Source organism: Panthera leo, chromosome A1, assembly GCF_018350215.1.
Source record: "Panthera leo isolate Ple1 chromosome A1, P.leo_Ple1_pat1.1, whole genome shotgun sequence".
In the NCBI taxonomy this organism is placed as follows: Eukaryota; Metazoa; Chordata; class Mammalia; order Carnivora; family Felidae; genus Panthera; species Panthera leo.
In genome coordinates, this window is record NC_056679.1 from 133,737,100 (window position 1) to 133,764,335 (window position 27,236).

Below are 27,236 nucleotides of genomic sequence, written 5' to 3' on the forward strand. Positions count from 1 at the left end.
TGCAATGTGGGGTATTTGCTTTTTCTTTCCCCTGCAAGATACAAAGGAAAATCGAATATCTGGAGGACAGGCCTCTCTTATGAAGTGACTGTCCCTCTTATCCACAAAGCATGTGTCACAGGTCGCATGCCATTCTGACTCCCACGTCTGTAAAGAAGGGAGTGAGCTGATGGAGGAGACCACTGGCATACAGCACTTATAAAATGCTCGGAGACTGAGTTCCCAAGTGGGCTGAGCAGACAGAAAAGGAAAGGCAAAGGTGAGAACCCATGTCGTGTTCCGAATTGGAGTATTTGTCAAGGAACCAAAGACTAAGTTCTGTTGGAATGTGGGGATGATAAGAGATACTTACAGTGTGATTCCAGGTTGTAGGTTTTTTGGGAAAAGGGTAAGTAAGGCCTTACTGGTGTTCACTTACAAACTCTCTGTGTAGAGTCCCCCGTAGTTTCTCTTGAGTAATTGTCAGCTGTTTGGTATGATGACCAGTTATCAACATTTGTCATCTTATACTTCTTGTTTCCCACCTGCTGACATCCAAAGCATTTTTGCTGGCTCCACCCCCTCTCCATTCCTGGTACAGGCAGAGCAAAGCCCTTGAGCCTCTCTCTGTTTACCAAGGTAGCTCTCAGCTTTCCCCCGAAAGCAGTGTCCAGGCCACAGGGTTACCGGTGGCTTTTTGTATATGATGCCTGATGTATCAGTGGCTGGAATGGAGTTGGGTACAGTGTGGTATGTTGGACTTGTCACGATAGCCTGGAGTCATCCTGATTCCTCCAACTAAGGAGGTAACTAAGCCTTCTAGAAAGAATCCCTCAGTTCAATTTGATGCCTTCCCCCACTGTGACTATACTTGTAATAATTTTGTCAAGTAATAATTAACTCTTTGTTGTGCATTTATTGAAGGCCTCCTATGTGTAATCAAGCATTTTGTATAAAATAGTAAAAAGAAAAGGCATGACCCCTGCTCTCATGTGGTTTATATTAATACATTTTATTTAAAAATGTATCCTGATGGTTATAGATGTTCTGAAGGAAAGGAGCAGAATGTTCTAGGTGAGGATCACGGTGGCTCTAATTTAGATTGGGAGGTCAGTAGCACAAGTGATATTTGAGTTGAGTTAAATATTTTAATTTAATAAAGTAGAAGAAAGGCATTTTGTTCTAGGATAAAATTTGCAGTTCTGTTTGATCATAGAGATTTCATGCAGTTGAAATCATTGATCCTTCATGTTTACTTAAATTTTAAAGTGCTAACCAAGGAATAAACTTTACATGTTACCCAGAAAGCCAAATGGGATAATTCAAAATGTATAATGTGTTTATAGATAATAACCCATATTAAGGGGAATAATATTGGGGATGAACAATGAATATTGTGGTAAATGGTTGAATATGGAAAAAATGGGGGTTAGAAACAAATGTACCACTAGAGAATGAAGATAATTATTTTGGAAAAGGAAAAGTCTGCATTCAAATCCACAAACTTTGAGTAACTACTGTGTGACAGAGTATGTGCTAGGAGACAAGTAAGATGCTGTGACACCCTTCCATGAGTATACCATTTCAGAAACAAGTGACATCCTTCAACAGTCCTGAAAGCCAAAAATGCTCCATATACTGTTATAGGAGGTATTGTTTTTTGGAAGGGAGTAGGCATTTTAACACAATATTGTCAGTTTTAGGTGAAGTAAATAAAAATAAAGCTAATTAGGATCTGAATGAATCTGTATTGAATGTTATATGCTATAAATATAGATATATATTTCCATCGCACCTTCCAGTACTTGAGGAACATTTGTCAAGGGGCACCTGGGTGGCTCAGTTGGTTAAGCGTCTGACTTTGGCTCAGGTCATGATCTCGCTGTTGGTGGGTTCGAGCCCCGCTTCGGGCTCTGTGCTGACAGCTCAGAGCCTGAAGCCTGCTTCAGATTCTGTGTCTCTCTCTCTCTCTGCCCCTCCCCCACTTGTGTTCTGTCTCTCTCTCAAAAGTAAATAAATGTTAAAAAAAAAAAATTAAAAAAAAAAAAAAGACATTCGTCAAATCAATCCTCCATTAGGACTACAGAAAGCAATCTCAGCAAATTATCCAGAGCATACTGTTAAAGGTTCTCTACTCTTCCTAGCTGGGTAACCTTGGACAATTTAATTACTCCCTTTCCACCTCCCTTTCCTCACTTATAAAATGGGAATAAGAAGAGCAATACTTGAAAGTGTAGGAAATAGAAACAAATGTTAAGCTTTTAGTGTAATACTAGAAATTAATAATGTTTTCAGGAGTTTTTGAAATAATATTCTCCTAAATATTAGCTAAAAGAAAAGCAATTAGAAGGTAATGAACAACCCAAATGTTACAAATTTTTAAAATTCAAGTTCTGCTCAGGATAAAATAAATAGTTTACAAAACACTTTTCAGCATATTTTTATAGAATGTATATTTTGTGTTTTCAGGTGACCCATTTCCACATCAACCTCAGTGATCACTTGATATTCTTGCAAAGCTTTTTGCTCTTGACATTTTGTAAGATGCTGATTTCAGCAATTCCTAATGGTCCTAAAAAAGGTGCTGTATTTGCATTGAGACATTAGAGTATTATTTAGCTCTTTCTGGAAGATAGGGGAATTGGAGAAGGATTTTCATGTTTCCAAAAAGTAAATATGTGCTTTGAACTTTATTCTCTTTTTAGTTTTGCTTTTTGGGTTCACAGTGCCAGACAGGTCAAGTTTGATTGTACTTGGGGTATAGCTCTTACAAGTTGGGAGAAAATAGTGACAATGAGGGAGATGAGACCAGATACACTCTTCTTAAAAACCTTACAAGATATACATTGGCAAAGATGTGAAAATGCCACATTAACAACAACAGAGAAATTTCTTGGCATTGCTTGACCAATCAAAATAGGGGTAAGGCCTAATTTTCTCTTTTGCAGACACAAAATGCCTAAATTCAAGCAGATGTGTTGGCAAAGCAAACCTGAGTCTTCTGAGTCTTCTAGTTGATCCCTTTAATTGCTTGGTAGAATTTGGGATATCAGGATGAAAATCAATTTAAAGGCTGTTGTTGGGTGCCTGGGTGACTCAGTCGGTTGAGTGTCCAACTTTGGCTCACGTTAGTGGGTTCGAGCCCCGCATCAGGCTTTGCGCTGACATCATAGAGCTTGTTCTGGATTCTCTGTCCCCCTCTCTCTCTGCCTATACCCCACTCACGCACTCTCTCAAAAATAAACATTGGGGGAAAAAGTTGAAAAAAGAAAAGATTGTTGTTAAGGCAAATAAGTTTGGACCAAATGTCCCTACCTCTCTCTCTTCCCCAGAATATAGCCAATAATATCTTTTCTGAAAAATTCTACTTTTAAACCAAGAAAACATTTTATAATAAAGCTAAGAAATATTAATTTTCTTTATTGTGGTATTTTGACTATAGTAGGTATTCTATAAATGTCAGTTAAAGGAATGATAGTTACCAAACATGTGATATAAAGAAATAACATTTCTGGGGGACCTGGGTGGCACTGTCGATTGAGCATCAGGCTCTTGGTTTTGGCACAGGTCACGATCTCATGGTTTTATGAGCTTGAGCCCCATGTCGGGCTCTGTGCTGGAAGCTCAGAGCCTGTTTGGGAGTCTCCCTCTCTCCTTCTCTCTCTGCCCCTCCCCCACTCATGCTGTCTCTGTCTTCCTCAAATAAATAACTAAAAACTCAAAAAAAAAAATTTAGAGGGGAAAAAAAAGGAAGTAACATTTCTTTGCTCTGGTAGTCTCCATAGCATGCATTGCAGCCATTCATGTAATTCTGGTACTTTGTTAACATGATTTTGTAATTTATTTATTTATTTATTTAGCTTTTCTGTTAGCATGAGTTTAAAAAGCAGAGAAGTACACACATATGGGTCATCTCTAATGGATTCTTTTTTTTTTTTTTCTTTTTTTTTAAATTTTTTTTTAACGTTTATTTATTTTTGAGACAGAGAGAGACAGAGCACGAATGGGGGAGGGTCAGAGAGAGAGGGAGACACAGAATCTGAAACAGGCTCCAGGCTCTGAGCAGTCAGCACAGAGCCCCACGCGGGGCTCGAACTCACATACCGCGAGATCGTGACCTGAGCCGAAGTCGGAGGCTTAACCGACTGAGCCACCCAGGCGCCCCTCTAATGGATTCTTAGATCGCCATAACGTTTTATAACCAAACAGTGTATTTGACTTGGAATTTGCAAGATATATCAGGGAAAGAAATTTCAGAAAGATGAGCATTTGTAAAAGAAGAATATAGAGTGACCTTCACTGATGATGCAACCATTTGTGCCCTTTATACCTTGTCTTCCCCAGGTTTCAAAACTTAAAGTCCATAAATGTTGATGATAAGGTTTCCATAAAAGAACTTAGCTAAGCTCTTGTATACAGCTTTTTTTATGTTTAAAATTTGCTGCTGATCATCTGAATTTTTTTTGACTGCTTTAAATGTACCATCCTCCCTGCCTGGGTGACTGAGTCAGTTAAGCGTCTGACTTCAACTCAGGTCATGATCTCACTGTTCACAAGTTTGAACCCCTCATCAGGCTCTGTGCTGACAGCTTGGAGCTTGGAGCCTCCTTTGGATTCTGTGTCTCCCTTCCTCTCTGGCCCTTCCCCACTTGTAGTCTGTTGCTCTCTCTCAAAACTAAATAAACATTAAAAAAATGTTTTCATATTTTTTTTTAATTCAAAGTTACCATTCTCCCCTTCCTAGTTAAAAGGTAAGATTTTTACTTGTGAATCTTCACATTACCTCTTTTAGGCGTCTGTAATTCTGACTCACCTGCCCGCTCTTGGTCCCAGATTTTAAAAAAAGAAATCCTTTGCTGTGGCTTCTTCTTAAGATCCTGTCTCTGGATCAATGAAGAAATCTTTTCCTGTCCTAGACTCAGAAATGTTGTCTGATTTCTTGCCTTTTTTCTCTTTGAAGGGGAAAAGGGACATTTCTCATCCTTAATCCACACCATAGATGTCTCTTAAATTAAGGATTCAGAATGTGAGTCTGCTGTGAAGGACACAGTTAGGCTAGTGCATGGAGAATGAGCGTGAAATAGATACCACTCTGCCTTCAGTGGTCAGCCAGAATCCTGGAAGTGGAGAGATTTTTACATCTATTTATGAAAATCTCACAGAACTTCACTTGAAAAGTATTTAATTGTATAATTCACAACTTGAAAATTAAAAAAAAATTAAAAATCAGCCATCGTTAGGATGGCCTATTAAAGAGGGCCTTTGAGGAAGATAAAGTTCTTCAGGCCACATATATTTAAGCAGTTAACAAAAATGGAAAATATTGAGGGTAGGGCAATTTTCCATACCGCTGATGATCCGTCCAAGCAGGAGATAATCATGGTGTTGCTGAGTATGGAAATAGAAAAAACTTTTTTTGTCAGTTACCTCCTCTGGGAAGTGCTTTATAGTTTGTGAAGCTTTTTCCCAAGTCCTGTGTAATTTAACCTAATGTTTCTGTGTGTTGTCCACTTTTGACGGAGTTTTTTAACGAGTACCTCCAGCTTACCTTTTGGGTTATGTGTCTAACATGTATCTAACCTGATGCAATCTGTTTCCTAAAATGCCATTGAAATCAGATTTTGGTGTGAATCAAATTTGTTGAGTATATTACCTAGAAAAATGTTCCTGGAATCATTTGGTCAAATAACTCAATGTCTGTACTTTATGATCTGGAAAAGGATGGTGCACTGTAATAAAATGAAGTAGTTGGAGTCAGAAAATCTGATTTACAGTCCTGCCTCAGTCACTTAATAAACACGTAATGTGAGGCAAGTAATTAATTATTTTGGTCTCAGGTAGCTCTGTAAAATTTACCCCAGTAACTAAGGATGCTGTATTTTCTGCATATTTTCCCCTGGATCTGTCATTTTATTCCATTTTCTATTTTTTTCTGGTTCTGATTTAATTTTGTTTTTTTTTTGTTTTTTTTTTTTTTGTTTTTTTACTTTGCTTCATTTGTTACTTTATTAAATGGCTATTTAGTAGTGTATGTGTGCCTTCTTATGTATTGCCTCAAATCCTGTGTGGAATGCAGCAGGGTATAAATAACTTTCTAAAAAGAGGGAGTATGTTTGAAAAGTGTGTGAGAAAGCTGTAAAACCTCTAAAATAGATTTTTTGCTTTTATGAAAGATGCAGCTTGAGACTTGTAGGAATCCCCATATTCACAAGTTTGAGGGATTTTCACAAACTGTGCACATCCATGTAACCAGCACTTAGGTCAAAAAACAGAACATGATTTGTACCTCAGGAGCCCCTTTCTTTATTTAAAAAAAAATTTTATTTAATGTTTATTTATTTTTGAGAGAGACAGAGGCAGAGTGCGAGTGGGTTAGGGGCAGAGAGAGAGAGAGAGACACAGAAGCAGAAGCAGGCTCCAGGCTCTGAGCTGTCAGCTCAGAGCCCGATGTGGGGCTCGAACTCAATAGCTGTGAGATCATGACCCGAGCCGAAGTCGGATGCTCAACCAGCTGAGCCACCCAGGCACCCCTGAAGCCCCTTTCTTTAAAAAAAAAAAAAAAGTTGATTTATTTTGAGAGAGAGTGAGAGAGCAAGTGGGAGTGGGGGCAGAGAGAGAGATAGAGAGAATCCCAAGCAGGCTCCATGCTGTCAGTGCAGAGCCAGATGTAGGGTTCACACTCATGAACTGTGAGATCATGACCTGAGTCGAAATCAAGAACCAAATGCTTAACTGACTAAGCCACCCAAGCATCCCTCAGTACCTTTTATGTCTTAAGGTAACTTGAGCAAACTAAGTAGATGACAGTGATAAACTGTAAGAAAGGGTCTTATTTTGCGGGAAAGGAAGAACAGGAGAGGGCAGGAGAGAGAAAAGGGACAGGGAGTGGAAGATGCTTCTGTCCTGATCTTCAGTCATTGTGCCCCTCTGAGACACGATCCTCTCCTAAGTCACCTTGCTTCACTAATATCACACCCATAGGAGGCATTGAATCTCTGTTCTTCAGTGAATGAACACATACAGACACCTTCATTTTACTCTCTGAAGTTGCTCTGTGAAGTGATGGAGAATCCTTAGACGCCATTTGGCTGCATCTCGCAAAGGCCTGCTTGAAAAGTTAATTCCACTTCTTAAAGATAGCCATAACATTGAAACCTGACTCTTCATCTCCTTGGCACGCAGAACATAAAACTGGTTCCTCCTCAAACTTTTATTCTATCCTTCCCCCCACTTCACCAAAGAATATCATTCCTAAGAACCCAACTTACCAGTGATTCATCTCTGCATCCCCTATAATGCCATGGTTTATATAAACGCTTAATAAAAATGTGTTCTAGGGGCGCCTGGGTGGCTCAGTCAGTTGGGCGGCCAACTTCGGCTCTGGTCATGATCTCGCGGTCCGTGAGTTCGAGCCCCGCGTCGGGCTCTGTGCTGACAGCTCGGAGCCTGGAGCCTGTTTCGGATTCTGTGTCTCCCTCTCTCTGACCCTCCCCCGTTCATGCTCTGTCTCTCTCTGTCTCAAAAATAAATAAACGTTAAAAAAATTAAAAAAAAAATGTGTTCTATTTCTGCCTATCAGACATATGACCTTCTTCAGGGCCATTAAATGACCTAGCCTTGACCCAGCTTCAGAGGCTTTGCACTTGCTGGTCTCCCTGCCTGTGGTGCTGTGTTGAAACTCTTCATCCTTTTCATTCTCCCTTTGAATTTTTTTTTACATTTATTTATTTTTGAGAGACAGAGTGAGACAAAGTGAGAGTGAGGGGAGAGGCAGAGAAAGGGGGAGACACAGGATTGGAAGCAGGCTCCAGGCTCTGAGCTGTCAGCACAGAGCCCAACACGGGGCTCGAACCCACAGACTATGAGATCATGACTTGAGCCGAAGTCCGACGCTCAGCTGACTGAGCCCCATTTTTCATTCTCCCTTTGAATCTCCTGCATCACTATGATTTCCCCACCCTGACCTGAAGGCACTATCTACTCCCAGAGTCACTGACCGTCCTGTCACCTATGATGGCACCTGCACAGCACGTGTCCTTATCAGAAACAATCTTATTTATGTGCTTACTTTGTTTACCCAACTTAAAAGGATTCCACAGGTGGGTTTCTGTCTTACCTGCTCCTGTATCTGGTATGCTTAGAACACTGACTGTTGAGTGAAATGCGTGAAATGAATGATAGCAGAAATGAGAGAGTGAAATTGTTCATAACGTGATTTTTACCGGATTATGTGAGTGATAAAAGAAGATGACACAGGGGCACCTTGATGGCTCAGTCGGTTAAGCATCCCACTTGGGCTCAGGTCATAATCTTGTGGTTCATGAGTTCAAGCCCCTCATCAGGCTCTCTGGTGTCAGCACAGAGCCTACTTCGGATTCTCTGTCCCCATCTCTCTCTGCCCCTCCTCTACTCGCACCCTCCCTCTCTCTCTCTCTCAAAAATGAACGTTAAAAAAAAATACACGTGCACCTTTTCTGAAAGTTCTCCTCAACCATGCACAGCTTTTAGAATGTGTAAATAATTGAACATATATAGAAAAAGACGCTCTGGCGTCAGGATTATGTCCACCTTGCTTTGCAAAATTCCCTATCTAGGTTTCTGGTCGGGTGTGGCCTGGAGACACTGTTAATTAGGTTTCTGTGACTTACAGATACTTGTGGGGCTCTAGCTATAAAAAGTCTTTCCCCCTGAAAACAGGACAGAAGCATATACATACGCTTACGTTGGTAGTATTGCTGAGAGAAGAAATAGGGAATAAAAAAATGAAACAATAATACAGCATTTTTTTTTTCCTTAGGCGAAGTGTAATGAAATCAGAACCAAAATGTTTAAAACTGGTTGATGATGCTGTGCGTCCTGCAGAAATTGACCCTTAACTTTATAGCAGTTTCTAGAGCCACACTATTGATTTGTGGTTGGTTAATTCTGGATTGTGAGGGCTGTATATGCATTGTACAATGTTTAGCAACAACCTTGGCCTCTGCACACAAGATGCCAGTAGCTGCAACCCCCTTCTCTCCAGTTGTGACAACCAAATATGTCTCCAGACATTTCCATCTCTGGTTAGGAACCACTGTTGGAGAGTTTACGTAGAAGGACCTAGCCTTAAGCCATGCCAGTGCGTTTGTGCAAAATCTAGACTTCCACCATTAAGGAGACAGTGGTGTTCCCTCCCTGTAACTGTAGAAAGCTGCTTAGCTTCAGCGTTGTGCATATGTCTTCTCAGTTATACCAGTAAGATTTAGAACAGTGTCCTCCTCACCTCCCACCACCACATTGCACGAGACTCTAGTGTTACTGTAGGTTCCTCCTGTGTGCACGTGTGTGCGCAGCTAGTCCTGGGTGTGTGCCTTCCAGCCAGCAGGGGCCTTTCTGGGTCTGTATGTAGTAGCTGAACACATCCTGATTCTCCAGGTTCTTGGATGCTGCTCTCTGAGCTGCAGACACAGTTCAGTTATCTAATACTGTGGAGAGCTATAGTTATAAGAAAAGGGAGGGCGAGTGTCCTCAGTTGGTAGTTTCACCAATATAGGGAGAGTCGTTCATTCATCTTTCAGCAGAGTTTTTTTTTCTTTTTAAAAAAATTTCTTTAATATCTGTTTATTATTGAGAGACAGAGACAGAGCATGAGCAGGGGAGGGGCAGAGAGAGGGGCAGACACAGAATGCGAAGCAGACCCCAGGCTCTGAGCTGTGAGCACAGAACCCGACGTGGGTCCCGAACCCACAAACCCCAAGACCATGGCCTGAACCGAAGTCGTACGCCCAACCGACTGAGCCACCCAGGCGCCCCCCCCCCCTTTTTTTTTTTTATTGATGTATAATTAACTTGCAATATTATATTAGTTTCAGATGTATAGTATACTGATTAACCAGTTCGGTACATTATGCACTGTCAAGATAAGTGTGCTCTTAATCCCCTTATCTGTTTTACCCACCCCCAGCCCCACCTCCTCTTTGGCAATCACTAGTTCTCTGTGTTTAAGATTCTCCTTTTTTTGTTTTTCTCTTGTTTGTTCATTTATTTCTTAAATTCCCCATGTGAGTGAAATCATACAGTATTTGTCTTTCTCTTATCTCACGTACCCTCTAGGCCAATCCATATTGTTGAAAATGGCAAAATTTCATTCTTTTTTGTGGCTTAATAATATTCCACTGTGTGTGTATACGTACACACATAAATATGAGGCCTGAAATCGTAAAACTCCCAGAAGAAAACGTAGGCAGTAATTTCTTTGACCTTGGCCTTGGCAACACTTTTCTAGATATATCTCCTCAGGCCAGGGCAACAAAAGCAAAATTAAGCAATTGCAATTATACCAAAATAAGAAGCTTCTGGACAGTGAAAGAAACCATCAACAAAATGAAAAGGCTGTGTATGTATATGTGTATATATGTGCATATACGTGTGTATAACACATATTTACACAGTGCATCCTCTTTATCAGTGTATTGATGGATGTTTAGATTGCTTCCATACCATAGCTATTAGAAATAATGCTACACTAAACAAAAGGGCATGTATATCTTTTTGAATTGGTGCTTTCATTTTCTTTCGATAAATAGCCGTTAGTGGAATTATTGGATCCCATGGTAGTTCTGTTTTCAGTTTTTTAGGAAAACCTCCATGCTGTTTTCCACAGTCGTTGGACCCACTTGCATTCCTACCAGCTGGGCATGAGGGTTCCTTTTTTTCACATCCTTGCCAACACTTATTTCTTGTGTTTTTTATTTTCGATATCCTGGCAGGTGTGAGGTGATAATCCCATTGTGGTTTTGATTTGCATCTACCTCATGATGTTCAGCACCTTTCCAGGTGTCTGTTGGCCATCTCTCTGTCTTCTTCGGAAAAATATCTATTGAGGTCCTCTGCCTACTTTTAAACGGATTATTTGTTGCATGAGTTGTATGAGTTCTTTCACCTTATGGGAGAGGCCATTTGCAAGTATCTTCTCCCATTCGGTAGGTTGCCTTTTCATTTTGTTGATGGTTTCTTTCACTGTCCACAAGTTCCTTACTTTGGTATAATCGCAATTGTTTAATTTTGCTTTTGTTGCCCTGGCCGGAGGAGATATATCTAGAAAAGTGTTGCCAAGGCCAAGGTCAAAGAAATTACTGCCTACGTTTTCTTCTGGGAGTTTTACAGTTTCAGGTCTCATAGTTAGGTCCTTAATTTTGAATTTATTTTTGTGTATGGAAGTAGAAAGTGGTCCAGTTTCATTCTTTTGCATGGAGCTGTCCAGTTTTCCCAGCGCTATTTGTTGAAGGGACTGTCTTTTCCCTGTTGTATATTCTTGCCCCTTTTGTCTTAGATTAATTGACCATATAAGTATGGGTTGATTTCCTAGCTGTCTATTCTTTTCCATTAATCTATGTGTCTGTTTTGGGGCCAGTACCATACTGTTTTAATTACTACAGCTTTGTAGTGTAGTTTGAAATTTTAGCAGATATTTATTGAATATTTGTATGGACTGCTGTTGACACTGGAGTTGCAACACACCTTCTTGGAGCCCACATTTTTATAGGGGAGAGACAATAAATGAATATAAAATATGTCCAGTGATAGATGTTGAGGAGAAAAATATATCAGGATGAGAAGGAAACAGTAGATGGGGCGGGGGAGGGCGGTGGTGGGGCTTGGAATTTCAAAAAGCCTCCTCGGGGAGATTGTAAAAGACATTCAGGAGCAGGATATTTGGACGTCTCAGGAAAAAAGAGTTGGAGGCAGAAGGAGCAGTAAACGCAGAGGCCATGGTATAGAAATGTGTTTGGTGTACAGGAAGGACAGTGAGAAACAAAGGAGTTGCAGGGAAGGAAGCCAGGGAGGGTGGGTGTGGGTATGCCCTGTGAAACTTTGTAGGCATGGTAAGAACGCTTCAATGTTTTTAACAAACAAAATTTCAGACGTGTACTGTGGAGAACGGTATACTGAACCCTTCACATACCCATTATCCAGGTTTAATAAATGTTAATATTAGATTACTGTGTATCTAATAAATAGTAATATTAGATACAACATGGTGTCTTACTCTCCATCCTCAGATTATTTTGAAGCGGAGCATAGACACTTTATTTTACCTGTGAATATTTTTTATATGTATCTCTAAAAGTTAGGAAGCTAAAAGTGATCCTGATTCCAGTGTTATTCTTTTTAAAGATTGTTTTAAGTTTGTTATTTATTTTGAGAGAGCAAGCGAGCAGGGGAGCGACGGACAGAGAGAATCCCAAGCAGGCTGAGGGGCTCAGACTCACAAACCATGAGATCATGAACTGAATCCACACCCAAGAGTTGGATGCTTAACCGACTGAGCCACCCAGGTGCCACCCTCTGATATTATTCTTAAAATAATATTACCGCATATCCAGTCAGTGTGTGTGTCTGTTACACTGAGTATTTCCAGGTATTTGATTATGTGTTTGTTTGGTGTCAGGACACACAAGTTCATATGTTGCAATTCATTGATTTGTCTCTTTAGTCTCGTTTAACCCCTCTGTCTCCTTCACTCCCCACATTGAGCAATTTGGTTTAAGATACCAGGTCCTGTGTTGTGGTTTTTGCTTTTCCCAGGCTAGCTCTTTTGCTGATCACTTCTCTTTCTCCCTATATATACTGTAAATTGATGCTTTGATGTGGTGGCTTGATTATATCCGGGTCGTGTGGCTTTTTTAGTAAGACTGCTTCGCCTGTGTTGCACCAAGAGGCATAGAACAACCACTTGTCTCTCTATGATGCTATAGTCACATCATGATCATGACCACAATCCATTGACTTATTAGGGTTTGAGAAATGATGATACTCTAATTGTAGCACTCCTTCTTTATTTACCAGTTGGAATATTTATATAAAGAATCATTTTTTCATCTGTGAGGTGCAGTTCATAGGGAAATCAAGATAAGTGGTTGATTTTTCCCTTTTCCAGCTTTCAGAATTAATGGGGTAGTTCCCTAGCATCTTCTAAAAGGGGCCCAGGCTGGCTGGTTCCTTCCTCCCTCCTTCCCACCTTCCTCCCTTGAACTCATGGCCTTAAACACTGGGTATGTTCTAATATGTTGCCATTGTCACAACTATTGATGCTTGGTTTTTTGAGGTTTGGGCCACGTTTGCTAGGTTTTTTGCTTTTACACAGAATGAGAGGGAAACTCTTGGAGGGTTTTCAACACAGGAGTGATATTCTGGAAAAGATCACTCTAGAATCTGTGTAGCCAACAAAGTATAGAGAATGTCAAGGAGGAAGTGGAGAGATCAGTCACAAGGAAATTATAATGATCCAACCTGGATAGGACCCTTGGATCAGCATGGTTCAGGGGGGAAAGAATGGTAAGAGTCAGGATATTTTACCTTGCAGGGAAACTTATTTGGCAAGGACAGGAGGATAGGGAGTTTGGGTTTGGATATTTTAAATTAAGGGTATTAAAGGGAACTTCAAGTGAAAATATTTTGTGGTCCATTGGTAACGTGGAACTGAAATTCACTTAAGACCTGTGTAGAGAAGTCTGTTGAATAAAATTCTAATGTGTCTCCTAAGATGAGGTACTTTAAGAGATTAAAAAATTTAGAGAATTTAGCTTTTTGGGAGGCAGAGTGGAACCAACCTACCTCCCTTCCTCCCTTCCTCCCTTCCTCCCTTCCCTCCTTCCTTCCTTCCTTCCTACCTTTCCCCTTCCTTCCCTCCTTCCTCTTTCCCTTCCTCCTTCCTTCCTTCCCTCCTTCCTTCCCCCTTCCTTCCTTCCTTCCTTCCTTCCTTCCTTCCTTCCTTCCTCTCTCATAACCTGGCTTGTGCCATACTTCCTTTCTGCTCTCCCTGATTTTCCTGAGTAGAGTTGATCCCCCCTTCTTTGTGTTCTATTATATCTTTATTGTTTCTTATTGTTATGCTTTTCATATTAATTTAAATGACTTATTTACATTCTGTCTGGCTGCCAATGATCATGAGCCAATGACCGTAATCCCAGCATGGATTTGTTGCCTCTGAAAGGTAGGATTGGTTAGTTTTCTGTGAGCCCCCACAGAAAGAGAAGTTGTCACCTAGTTAACAAACACCCTAGACCATGTTGGTAGGTTAGGGGTTAGAGAAGGGTTCCAGGAATATCTTATGAACCTTCTCTGGCCCACATGTACCTTTGTAGAATTAGAAACAGGTGACCCTCTAGAGGGGTACAAAGCTGAGAGTAACTTAGTGAAAATGGAAAAAAAAAAAAAGGGGGGGGGAGGTAGAAGCTGCCCAGAGCCATGCAGCAGGCTTGGCAAAGTAGGAAGCAGGCTGGACTTCAGCCTTCACTTACTTTTTTGCCCAGCACCTTTGTGCAGCCTTGAACAACTGCACATGGCCTCCCTGCCAGTGAAGGCCTTTGGGATAGGGAGTGAATACACCGGAATCTAACCCTAGTACTGCCCCTAGTTGTGTGTTGTTTTCTTCATCTGTGTGAGGATGGAATTTGACTTCATAGACTTTGAAATGTAACCACTTGAACACAGTCGTTTGATCACAGATTTGCGGTGTGCCTGTGGGCTAGCAGCAGTGCTTGAATATTCTTGCTAAAATAAAACTTCATTTGATCAAGTACTTCTAGGCAGACCACTGGTTACTGAATTTTAAAACACTTTAAAATACACGAGAAGAAATGAGTCAGCTATGTTCTTCCTGCACCACAATGCAAGTACACTTAGTCCCAACTTATGGATAGAACGAAACATTGTGTTGCTGGAATAAATACGAGATGAAACTTTCAGGCTTCCAAAACATACGTTCTCCCTTTGCTTCCTTAATCGTGTCTGATTGCTTTTGTCAAGTGTAGTAGCACTGTGAGGTTCCTAACAGTTTTCAAAAATAGAAATACAAGCTCCTATCTCTCGCATTTCCACTTGGTATTTCCCATTGTAGGGTTTTGCCTGTTCACACAAGGCTTTGCCTCACACCAGAGTTCAACATCCCCCAAATTAACACAGTTAGTTTATTCCTCTTTCTGATGATTGCCTTATATAGAAAAAAATCTAATTGTTTTCATTCGGCACCATTCTCCCATGTCTTTCTTGTGGCACATGAGTGATTCTGTTAACTCCACCAAGGAAAGAGTAAGCGGAACTTCCTCAGGGTGTCCGGATTCTCTCTGAGCGCGTCCCTGGGAGATGGGGAATGGTTGAGGTTTGCCGAGATAAACTCTTTCACAAGTACGATGCTGCTGCTTTATTGTTTTGTTCCAGTCCGCAGGATGAAAGGACTTTTCATCTCACCGAGGTGAAAACTGGGTCTGTGAGTAGAGCGACTTTGTTTAAAAAAAAAAAAAAAAAAAAAATCAGAAACCAATTACTTGATATGCAGAGCTGAAAGCCTCATTCCCTTAACGAAATCAGTGCTGTGTGCACTGCCGTTAACCTGAGGAAGGCGGCTGACATCTCTTGATTACGGCTAGAGGTGGAAGGACCCAAACTTGCAGGATCCCCCTCCCCCTAGAGAGATTCTTAGTCCAGTCCTTTATAGAGGTTCGTTTTGGCTCTCTGTCATCGCCGGGACGCTGGCAGGGAATGTGTGCATTGGTTACAATACAGTGTGGTAACATATAACAACCATGAAAGCCCAGCGGGAAAGGCTACAGATTCCGGGGCTGACCTTGGAGTAAGTATTGTCTGTCTTTAATATTTTAATGCTTTCTGCATGGCACTCGCTTTCCTGCGCCCAATAGCTCTTTAGCATTTGTTTGTACTGACAGCCTCAGAGCACTGCAGTGTGAGGTGAAGGAACGTGTCTTAAATGCATGGCATTTGTTTTCAGCTCATGTGGAAACCCAGACCCTGCATTTTGCACTGCAGTCAGAAGAGAAGAGGGTTTTTTGTTGTTGCTGTTGTTTTTTGTGGTTTTTTTTTTTTTTTTTTTTTTGCATATTTAAAGTTACTAAACCTCAGTGCTGGAAACATCTTAACAGCTCATTGTGAAAGAATGTATCAGCAGGCCTTGGTGTAGCTGTCTTTTTCTCCTCTCTTACTGTTTGTTTATCCCCACGCTGCCTTTTTCTAAAGAAAGGCCTCTGTCTGCATTGAATAATAGAAGACATTACAATGGATTAGAGTACAAGAGAAGGGTTATTGGTAACATTCATTAGATGTGATCCATGTTTTATTTGTGCAACAGAATATTAATGAACTGTAGTGCATTTTGAATCCTCTCTGCACTGTCTCCAGCCACCGCATGCAGTGTTTACCTAGTTGAGATATGTGTTTGCTTAGCTGTTTTTATTTTTTTTTAACCCATTAACTCATCCAACTGCCTTCTAATCTGATGTAGCCACATGAAAATGCCCACATCTAATTTGTGGCGCAGAAGTTAAACATCTGTGATGCAGGAAGCGTCAGCAAATTTTTATTTTAAATCTCTTAGTCAAAGATGCAGAAGTCTGTGCTTGGCCCACTTACCATAATAAACAGTAAAATAGAAATGTGGTAGAAAAATAGAAATAGCCCTTTTTTCTAACTCCTAATAAAGGTAGAAAATTGCGTGTCAGTTGAGATTCATACAACCCAAATCATTTTATACTCGATTACTTCCAGGAAGAGCCTGCAGGAAGAGTACTGTGCCCCGTTCCGAGTATTAATTATTCTTGAATTCTGGAGATGCGTCATACGAGGGAACTGACTTCATAATTAAATAATTAATAAAAAACATGGCATATCTCAAGTGATGTGAATACTTTTCTAATCAATTCTCGCACTAAAATTTGACGCTGATTTTATACTAACAAGTACTCACTTAGAAAAAGTTAGAGGGCTCTTAACAGCCTTCTTGCTAGCTGTGGCATTTTTCATAATGGACATCCAAGCGGTATTTACCTATTGCCCTGACATCTGTCCCCATCTCCACCTCCACCGTGGCATTCGGCCCTCACTGTCCATATGCAATATCTCAGTGGCACGCACTCCTTCCACTTACCCCTCCTCTCTCTAGCGTTCTGGAAGTGCACAGCTCACTCAGATGCCTATGCTTCTGTGTTCAAGACCCGGGAGCACTAACCCCCAATTCTGGTTGTGCCACTTCCTTGTTGCTGTCTTTTGGACTTAGTATGTATCATTTCACATTACGCCTTTTTCTTTCATTTTTAGCATCTTTCCATTTTAGAAGGAGACATTTGAAAGTAACTTCTCAATATACAAATTCAGTTGTATCAAATGTTCTGCCCGTAATTTGAGAGTCTGAGGTATGCCACAAATTTTATGACTTTGTCAATGATGACACAGTGCATATGGGTCACCCAAACACAGGGGCTTCCCTGGATTTTGTTTTGGCTCAGGCCACACCCCCTGGGTCTAGCTTCTAAATGTTACTGTGCATTTAAAATTGATTACTTCTCCCCCTAAGGAGCTTGATATAATAGAAATAGGGATCACTCTTAAATGTCATTGTAGTGTTAGCCTAACACTTTGAGCATTTCACTTACCTTGAAATGTAAAATCACTCTTAGGTAGACATAGTTAATTTTGCATTCATTCACGGAGAAAGGTAATTCTATAGTCTTGGGGTAAATTCATTTTCTAACCACTGCATGGAAATGTTATAATGGGAAATCTTATCACTCATTTTATTAAAAGCAGATTTAATGTTTATTGTTTTAATTATCTGGGGATCTTATAATACACCACATATGTGGCATAGTTTTTGAATGTTCTCCCATGAGACTGTACTGTTTTTCTTTCAGGAGGGTGTATTCTGTAGGCCTTGCAGCGATCACTCTTACGGTAGCATATTTTATATTCTGTAGACAGAACTCGATTTCCCATCTGACTTACCAATAACACACCACGAAGCACTTTCTGATTCCCCTTTTAAAAATTGAAATTTCTGGATGTGAGACATCAAATACATATGTATTTCAGATATTAATGAGTCATTAATTTATTCAGAAATCTCTGATATTTAGATAGCAGATGTGTGGCCTTACAGTTTCTGAGAAAGTAAGTAGCTTTTTTCTTTCTTTTTCTCAATTTAAGTATAGAAATTGGTGTAAGTACAGAAATAGTTGGTAACACATATGATACCTGTGTCAGCTTGGAGACAGAGAGTGGGTTCCATGCATGTCTATGCATGTCTATTTTCAGAACACAAGGGACAGATAAGACTGTACTTAGGTTAAATCACGTCTGTGTCAGTAGACATTCCTGAGAGCTTTCCAATGAGCTGCTAAGTTAGAGTACAGCATGTTTAAGAGCAGTGGCTTTTGAACGTGCTCTGACTGTATAAGGAAATCAATTTCTTAGTTTCTTAAATACTGCCACCAAACCAGAGAATGGCTTTAAAAGATAAAAACAAAAACAAAAAACAACTTTGTTGAAACATTTTATTAAATAAGTGGGAGCATTTTGAGCAGTAATTCTATGTTTCAGTTTAAGACGAATACAGCCAAGTCTCAATTATCCATATGATGGGAAACAAGGATGGAACTGAAAATGAGATAAACCCAAGTCTGATTTTAGCCATGGTTGTCATTTCTCTGTTCAGTAAAGGGGACAACCAGCTTGAATCATCCAAGGTACTGTTCCATTCCAAGACCCCTTTTCTGAGATAGGAAAACATGGTGTGGTGTAGTCATGGCCAGTACAGGGGCGGGAGAATGTTCTTTAAGAAACTCATTGCACCATAGTGTGCGTTTGTCTGCTCACTTGAGCCAAAGAGTTGGTACCAGAGTGCCTAGCTGATTTAATTTTGATTTGGCGATGTAAAAATAATTGGAAATAATTGGATATTAGCTTCATACTTTGATCCACGGGTCAAATTTTTATAAGTAAGATATGTGACAAATGTTAAGTTTTGTGTCTTCCCTAAAACAAGAGAGAGATGAGTCCAAAAGGAAAAAAAATTCAAGGAAACATAGGCTCTCCACTCTGATGAATATTTGAGAGCTGGCTGGTCATTGTGCTTGGTTGTTTGGATAGGTTGGTGGGGGTGGGGACCGTAATGGTCTTTTGACAGATGAAATTGAAAAAAAAAACCTCTCGAGAAAGTACAATAATTTGTAGGTATATGTAAGAAATTTTGAAGTTCTCTATTATAAACGTAAGTGTAAGAACACTTTTTGCCTTTGCCCCCGGGGATTACAGAAAATGTTGTTGGGTGTTTTTCACTGCTAAGTGCTTAAAAACATATCTTCCTATTTGGAAATGTTTGCTGCTCTGCCTTTTAAAAACCACTGTATTTAACTTGAATTCTATTGTCTGGTAACTACTTCCCTCTAGTTCTACAGTTTTACAATTGATTGTTGGTCAGAAATAGAATATACCGAGTGAGTAAAGCAGGGCCAAGTTTTCCCAGCAAACACCACAGAAGATACCTCCCACGTTAGCTTTGTGACCAAGAAAAGGCACAAATGCAAATGGCAGCAGTAGTTTTAAGGATATCAGTATCAACAGGAAGCCTTGCCCTTGTTCTCTATTTTAGAGCTGGAAAGAGGCAGGTGATGAGCTGATTACCTAAGGGCATTGATAGACATGCCACCGTGGTTCTGGCCTAAAGGGAACACGGTCGCTTAGATGAGCGTTGCTATTTTACTGCCACCATTTCCCCAATTGGAATGACATTATTTTAACTTTCAGTCTCACTCCAAGGAGCCTGAGTCCAACCCCATCCAGCCCAGGCAGCCCCTGTAGTCCTCTCTTCGCTTTTCACTTCTGGAGGTAAGCGCACTCCAGTGCCACCGGCCCTTGGCTGCTGGGTCTCTCCCTTCCCTTCCCCCACACCCTGCATCAAGTATGGAACCCTTGGGACTCTGCAATTCACAGTGAACAGTCCTTTCCCACTTGTCGTCTAAGTGTTAACAGAGAGAGTGAGGAATCTGGTTGAGTCGTTTACAGATGATTTACAGGAGCACCTGGAATATGTACTGTGCTCCTACCATTCAGTTCATCTTATTTATGCTTCTGTTAATGCCCAGTGATGAGTTGTGTAACTCCTGTGTGTGTATGATGGTTTTTCCTGTCGCTTTCTCAGGAGATGATCTGCTAAATTGTACAAAATCTGATCCGTCTCTTATAATACAACTTATTACAATTTCTAGAAAATATTTTCTAATTCGTGTTAAAGCACCACAATATGTCTTGCCACACATTATTTTATATCCTGTTATTTGCAGGACAACTCTTTTAATTATCTAAAAGGATTAGGATTTTTGATCTCTTGTAAAACTCCTGCTACCTCCTACCCTCTTGCTCACTGGCTGATGCAAATGAATACTTCTCTGGTCTTTAGAGAAAGATCTCCAAGGAATTCTACTTTTACTTTAGCCCAGTTTGCTAAAAGAATGCCTGTTAGAAGGTACTGTTTACATTGTATGTATAATGCTATGTTCTATTAAGATTTTCATGAATTCAAAGCCTGGACAGAGTGAGTCTCCCACTATTTAATGAGAAGATATGCATACCGTATCCAGTACCCCCCCCCTTTTTTAATCCTAAGAGAGAAAACGAATGAAATTCTCAGTTGATAGAGTGACTTAAATTATTTGTTATTAGTGAATATATTTTTTTGCCTATATGCAAATTAATGAAAAACACTAGCCACTCATGGCCATTTCCTTAAAAATAGTAACTCACAGGTTTTATGCTTAGATGGTATCAGTGGGTCAATTTAACCTATTTGTTTCTCTCATTTTCTAAAATAAGACTGAACTAAAATCTGTGAAGAATTGACTGGGGAAATGAATTAATGACTTTGAACTTTACTTCTACTCTTCTGATAGGATTAAATTTATTGTAAAAGTGACTTTCAACATGAAAGTTCCATGTAATAGCTTTCATAAAGCATATAATAGATGCTCTCTGAATATAATAGATCCTGAAGCATAGGAATAGTTTTCTGACAATCCAGAGAACTCCCCTACTCATGTAAGTTGTCTATTTTTGGTGATCCAACCAAAAGTAATTTGACTCTCTACTGAATTTTTTCTTTAGTGTAACACATGTCTTCATTAAAAGCTTACACTCCCTTTTCTTTTTCCTTCCTGAAGACAATAAACTATTCAGAATCCAAGTGCTATCAACAGTAGAGGAGAAAAGAGTATCAGACAAAGGTTGTGGTAGCTCAGAGGAGGGTGAAGTTTTTTTTTGGAAAAGGAGAGTGTTTTTGTAGAAAGATTTATGAGACCTGGTGATATTTGAGCTGGACCTTGAGAAATAGTGGTGTTTCGGGGGCGGCGGTGGGAAGGATGGTTGTGAAGGACAAAACCAGGCTGAGAATAAGACAAAGTGAAAAAGGTGAGCAAATGTGGCACATTGGAGAAATGATGTGTGCAGCCAGGACATAGGATGGATAAAGGAGAAGAAAATCAGGAGTTGTACAGCACTGGATACGGACTTAAAAAAATAATGTGGGATCATGTTACTTAGAGCCTTGAACACTGAGCTAAGAAGTTTGACTTATATCTTGTAAGCGTTCCAGAGTTTTAGAAAGTTTGTTAAATAAGGAAATGACCAATCAGAGCTCAGACTGAGGAAAGTTACCTTCACCAGGTATTAAGAATAGGCTGGATTTTGGGTACAAACTCGAGTGAGGCTACTGGTACACTATTTCATGAGTAACAAGTCCCAGATTAGGACAGTTGCAGTGAATTGAATTAACATGTGAAAAGTACACTATAGTTGACCACATGCTTTCATACACATTGTCTCATTCCATTTAATCCATCATGGTAAGACCGAAGGGAACATTGCTTCCATTTGCCGATGAAGATGCCACCACACAGAGATTAACCAGCTTTACTAGCCTGGGATTCAAAATGAAGTCTCACGTTTTTCCACCGTGACTAACCTGAGATACATACTACTCTGAGATCATTTGTATTGAATTTTAATTTCTGGTTTACGTAGACTTGTGACCTCCTTCAGTCATTTTTATTTCCCCAGTGCTTCTTTCCGGAAGTGTTTGAGAAATGTTTATGAATAAATGAATGACTTGGAAGTAGAAGATGGATTTCCTACATCACGGCTCACACACAAACCACCAAATAAACATCAAAAAACATTTGCTCACATACAATGGGTTGTACTTGTCATTCACAGACCAGGAGTGTGAGAGACTGTCTCCTCCACACGGTCATTGCGGGATCTGGGGGGCGGGTCTTCAGCACATGCCTTCAAGTTTGCCCTGGGTATCCGCATCCGGCTGGTGGAATGGAAAGGAGTGTGGGAGATGGTGGACTGCCCGACCTGAGGATGGCGCACATCAGATCCACTCACATGCCATTGCCCAGCATTTTCTATTCTGACTGCATCTATGGCAAGCAAGGCTGGAGAATACAGCTTTCTCGTGTTGTGGAAACAGAGGAAATGAGTTTGGTAAACAGCTACTATCTTGATCACAAAAGTCGATGAAAGAAAGGTGCCCGCGGTTGCTCTTTAGTAGATAATTTTGAATCAGGGATTTGCACTGAGGTTTCTAGCATTAATTGAATGGACCCCAAGGCAGCAGAGTTGGAGAGGGAGGAAAATCGAGTCACGGTGAGTCTGGTCTTGAACACCCTGAGACCTCCCGAGGTAGTGATATCTGGTTGGCAGCACGGGATGAAGCATCTCTAACAGTGTGCCCCCAAATAATGGCCTGGTATAAATTGTAGCGATTGCAAATACGTTCATGCTGTTACCACGGAAAGAGATTTATTGTAACCATGCACAGATTTTTTTTTTCTTTGTGATGGATCACATTTCTTTTTTGTTCTCATCTTATGAGTGGGGTTTGCCTGTCTGGGGGAGAGCGGTGGTGGTGAGCATTCACAGTGTATGTGCCCTTTAGAGGTGCTGACACATGGTTTCTAAATATGGCAATGGAAGATTCTGTTCCTTTCATAGTAAACCCCTGGAGGCAGGCGATGCTGAGACGGGATTTAGCTTTCCAGCTTAGGCTTCCTGAAGGTTGCCCAGAAACGAGAGATCTGCAGCTTCTAGGGCAGGGCAGGTGCTAAATAAAGTTCAAATTTAGTTTGGTTCGTCTTGGGAGTAAAACCTTGCACTGCGGCCTGGAGGCCCCAAGCGGGGTGGCCTAAGGGCAAGACTTTGCTAAGGAAGTTTTCTGAATGTGGGAGAGGCTGCCTCATCAAACCTTCAGCTTCCTGCCCCTGGATGTCTCGTAGGAAGGCCAGTCTTAGCTGGAAGGATGTGAGGTCATTCCTGCAGCCAGCAGAGCGGTAGACCAAATGATTCCCAAAGGTCCTTCCATCCAGAAATTCTGACACCTTTGCTGTCCTCCAGCAGGGCTGGAGAGGGAGATACAAAATACACAATACGTCCACAAGCTGTAAAACGCACACACACACACACACACACACACACACACACACACACTGGCCCAAATATTGGCTTATTAGTACAGATGTGACAGAGAATATCTTAAAAACCTTAAGTGGAATTTATAATATGCCTTCACTCTCCCCCTTCTGAGGCAACTATAGCCACTCAGAATTTCCACAGTCCTCAGTACTTCATAAATTGATGACAGTTTAGTGGCTCTTCATATAATGATGATGTCATTGCCTCATGAGTAATTTGGATATGACCCTTGTCAGCTCCTAATCTCGACTCTGATCAAATAGTGAGGTTCCAAGGGAAGCTGCCTCATTTTATATTCTCAGTGTCTTTCTTGACACCTGTCCTGCCTTGCCCTCAGTCGGGACGCAGTGAGTAGCCGGGGGCTGGCTGTCTTTACTCAGTAGCTGCCTTTCTGTTACGATAGAGCAGTGTTCTTTTTTTAAAAAAAAAAAATCTTTAATGTTTATTTTTGAGAGAGAGAGAAAGAGAGAGCGGGCAGGGGAGGGGCAGAGAGAGGGAGACACAGAATCTGAAGCAGGCTCCAGGCTCCAAGCTGTCAGCACAGAGCCTGACGTGGGGCTCAAACTCATGAGCTTTGAGATCATGACCTCAGCCGAAGTCAGAGGCTTAACCAACTGAGCCACGCAGGTGTCTCAAGCAGCGTTTCTTTGTATTTCCGTTTCATGCCCCGGCTTCTCAGCGGATGGCAAGCCCGGGAGCATCCACGGCACTCTGTACACTCCTACATGACGTCTTCCGTCCTTTGTCCCGCTCTCCATCTGGTTCATGGAGTCTCAGGTATTGGACACACAGTCAGCAAGAAGTCAGCGAGAAGAAGGCATTCCCTTTCTTCTTAGACCTCCTGAAGCCCTCTTGCCATGTTTAAGGTGTGGCTTGAATCACACATGACACATTGCCGGTAGCACACAGTCCTAGTTTCAGAGAAGAATATTCCCACCATATTACCACTCTCCACAAGGACAGTGTTTATGTCTATTTTTTTTTTCACAGATGTATCCACAAATAGTGTCTGATACACACGGTAGGAGCTCCTACTGCTGGAAGAACGACCATTATCTGTGGGACTCAAGCCTGTTCTGATGTTTTGGGTTTTTTTTTTTAAGTATTTTTATTATTTGTTGTTTTAAATTTTTTTAATGTTTATTTTTGAGAGAGAGAGAGACAGCGTGAGCAGGAGAGGTGCAGAGAGAGGGAGACACAGAATCCGAAGCAGGCTCCAGGCTCTGAGCTGTCAGCACAGAGCCTGATGCAGGGCTTGAACTTGTCAACCATGAGGTCATGACCTGAGCCGAAGTTGGATGCTTAACCGACTGAGCCACCCAGGCACCCCCTATTTGTTATTTCATTTCATTTTATTTTATTTTATTTTAGAGACAGAGTGAATGTGAGCTGAGAAGAGGGACAGAGGAAGAGAGAGAGGATCCCAGGCAGGCTCTATGCTGAGCATGAACCTGATGTGGGGCTCGACCCCATGACCCTGGGATCATGACTTGAGCTGAAATCAAGAGCTGGTGAATGACTGAGCCACCCAGGGGCCCCAGTTATGATGATTTTGTTTAATGTTTATTTTATTGATTTTGAGAGAGAGAAGGAGAGAGACAGAATCCCAAGCAGGCCCCACACTGTCAGCACAGAGCCAGATTCAGGGTTCAAACTCCCAAACTGTGAGATCATGACCTGAGCCAAAATCAAGAGTCAGACATTTAGCTGCCTGAGTCACCTAGATGTCCCCTCAGTTCTGATGTTTCTAACCTGTGCTCCAAACATGGCATATATTTATATAGTATGTGTGTTTTAAGAATGGTGTTGACACTTTGAGAGGGAGGGCATGCATTTTGATTCATTCATAAATATTAAATGATAGCCATCAAAATGTAAAAATTGGTCAGCCATTAATTATAAATAAAACAAGGTCCAAGGCCGAAGAAGACAGGCATTATTAAAGAAAGGTGAACCTCAGAGTATATTAGAGACCATGCCTGGCTGTGGTGAGGGGCAGAGAAAATGATCTAGAAGTCATGGCAGATCCCACACTGAAGAGCTCCATCACTTGAAGGAAAGGTAGTCCGAATGTTAGCTCTATAGAGTGGAGGCCTTTTTCCTCTTCTCGTTGCCATCTCCCTGGCACCTAAGAACACTTGGTGTATAGACGCATCATAAAACTAGTTACGTGTCATTGAACGTGCTTTGAAGCAGCAAGAGATCTCTCAACTGGTGACTTCGGGGGACTACTCTGAGAAACCAAAGCCCTTCAGTGAGTCTGTATTCCCTCCTAGTGTGATTCTAGTCTAGTGTAGAGTTGGGTCCCTGCTGGCCTTCTTCTCCAGGCCTCCTGTTCCCCGATGCCCCACATATTCCACCTGGCTAGCTTCCTTCATTGACATTATCTGTCAAGTCCTGGGGAAATGGAGTTTGGGACCCCAGCACGCTGAGTCATAGTGCCTGAGTCTTGGTCATTGCCCCTACATCTGCAAGCTCTGTGACTTTGGACAAGTCATGAACTTGATGGACCTTCATTGTCTGAACCTGCAAATGCCCTGCCTCGCTGTTAAGTTCACAACAAAAATAATAAATAGCTTATAGGTAATTTAGTGTAATAAATGTGTATTTGCAAGAATGGGATCTATAGTGGTCCAAAGGGTAATGAGAAGGACAGGTAGACAATAGTTTAACAGACAAGGGCATCAGGGTCAAATGTCACCTAATTCATTTTTGTTAAGAGCTTGTCCGTTTGTCCTTTTGCTACTAGAAATATTCCTGGGTACCCACAGCTGCCTAAATGCCCCTCACTTCACTTGTTGCCATGGTGAGGGACAGACATAAGCAGTATTTACCAAATACATGGCAATATGTTGTGATTTTGTGTCTTCTTTTCACAGAGAACCTGTAAGTGTGAGAAAGCCACCTGACTGCTAAACTCTTTTTGTTTCATTAACTTTGTAGCATGAGGACCGTTTCCATTTCTTTTTTATTCTAGTTTCTCCCCTTTCACTCTGTGTAGAACATTGAGAAAATCTGAAAGAAGCTGGTACCAGATGGCAATTTTTTTGTACTCTACAGATTCCAGTTCCTGTGCTTTTGTGAATGTGATGGTTTAATGAATTGCCTTATGCATCCTTGAGTTTTATTTCGGCATTGCTGTGTAGGACTGAGTCTGTCTACTGCAGACACTCCAAGCAGAGATGAGCTTGATTATGAACACTTTGCTGGTCCTGTGGGTGTGGGTCTGGGCAGAGATGGGGAAGCTTGGCATCAGACATCGTTGGTGGGGTGGGGAGGAGGTTGGCGTCAGACATCATTGATGGAGGGGGGATTATGGGGGGAAGCGTGGACAGGCCAGTTAGCACTCCTCTGGGCCCCACCTCGGTTTCTCCTGTTACTAGTAAGTAAGGCTGCTGGAGGCTGCTGTTACTTGTAAGAATCCGAAGAAGGAAGAATGTGATGATATGTCTCTTGTATGCCAGGAGGGGGTGGGTGGGCGTAAACTCATGTGCAGTAATGGGGAAGGATGGGTCTAATAAACTTGTTGCAGAAAGATGCTCTGATAGTTTTGCTTTGACTTTCTTTTACTGGAATCTGTTTATTTATTTTTTTTAACTGATAACATAAACTTAGGTGTTAAAAAGTTACCGAGTCTAGGGAATGAAGTCTTGTGAAGTCAGGTAGTTAAGCATAGCTTTCAAGTTCACTTGGGTCCCTGGAAACCATTAGTCCTTTCACTGACAGTGGTCATGCGTCTGGGGGGGTGTACATGTGCCAGGTCCTGGGAATGCTTCTGGAGCCTTGGTCTTTATCAGGATTATTCTCAGTTTTTTCTTTTAATTTTTTCAATGTTTATTTAGATCTGAGAGAGACAGAGTGCAAGTGGGAGAGGAGCAGAGAGAGAGGGAGACACAGAATCCGAAGCAGGCTCCAGGCTCTGAGCTGTCAGCACAGAGCCCGATTGGGGGCTCTAACTC

The 27,236-nt window shown here is 41.2% G+C and overlaps 1 protein-coding gene across 3 annotated transcripts in view; it reads left to right on the forward strand.

The window, feature by feature from the left end:
- Positions 1-27,236, forward strand: part of MAST4 (microtubule associated serine/threonine kinase family member 4) — a 563,401-nt gene that overhangs the window by 335,054 nt on the left and 201,111 nt on the right. Inside the window, exon 1 of one of the 3 annotated variants that reach the window (XM_042940434.1) lies at positions 14,603-15,592. The exons of the other annotated variants lie outside the window; for them this stretch is intronic. Within the exon in view, the coding sequence (XP_042796368.1) occupies positions 15,546-15,592 (47 nt within the window). The 5' untranslated portion in view covers positions 14,603-15,545. Of the gene's footprint in view, positions 1-14,602; positions 15,593-27,236 lie in introns of those variants that run through there. 3 annotated transcript variants of the gene reach the window in all.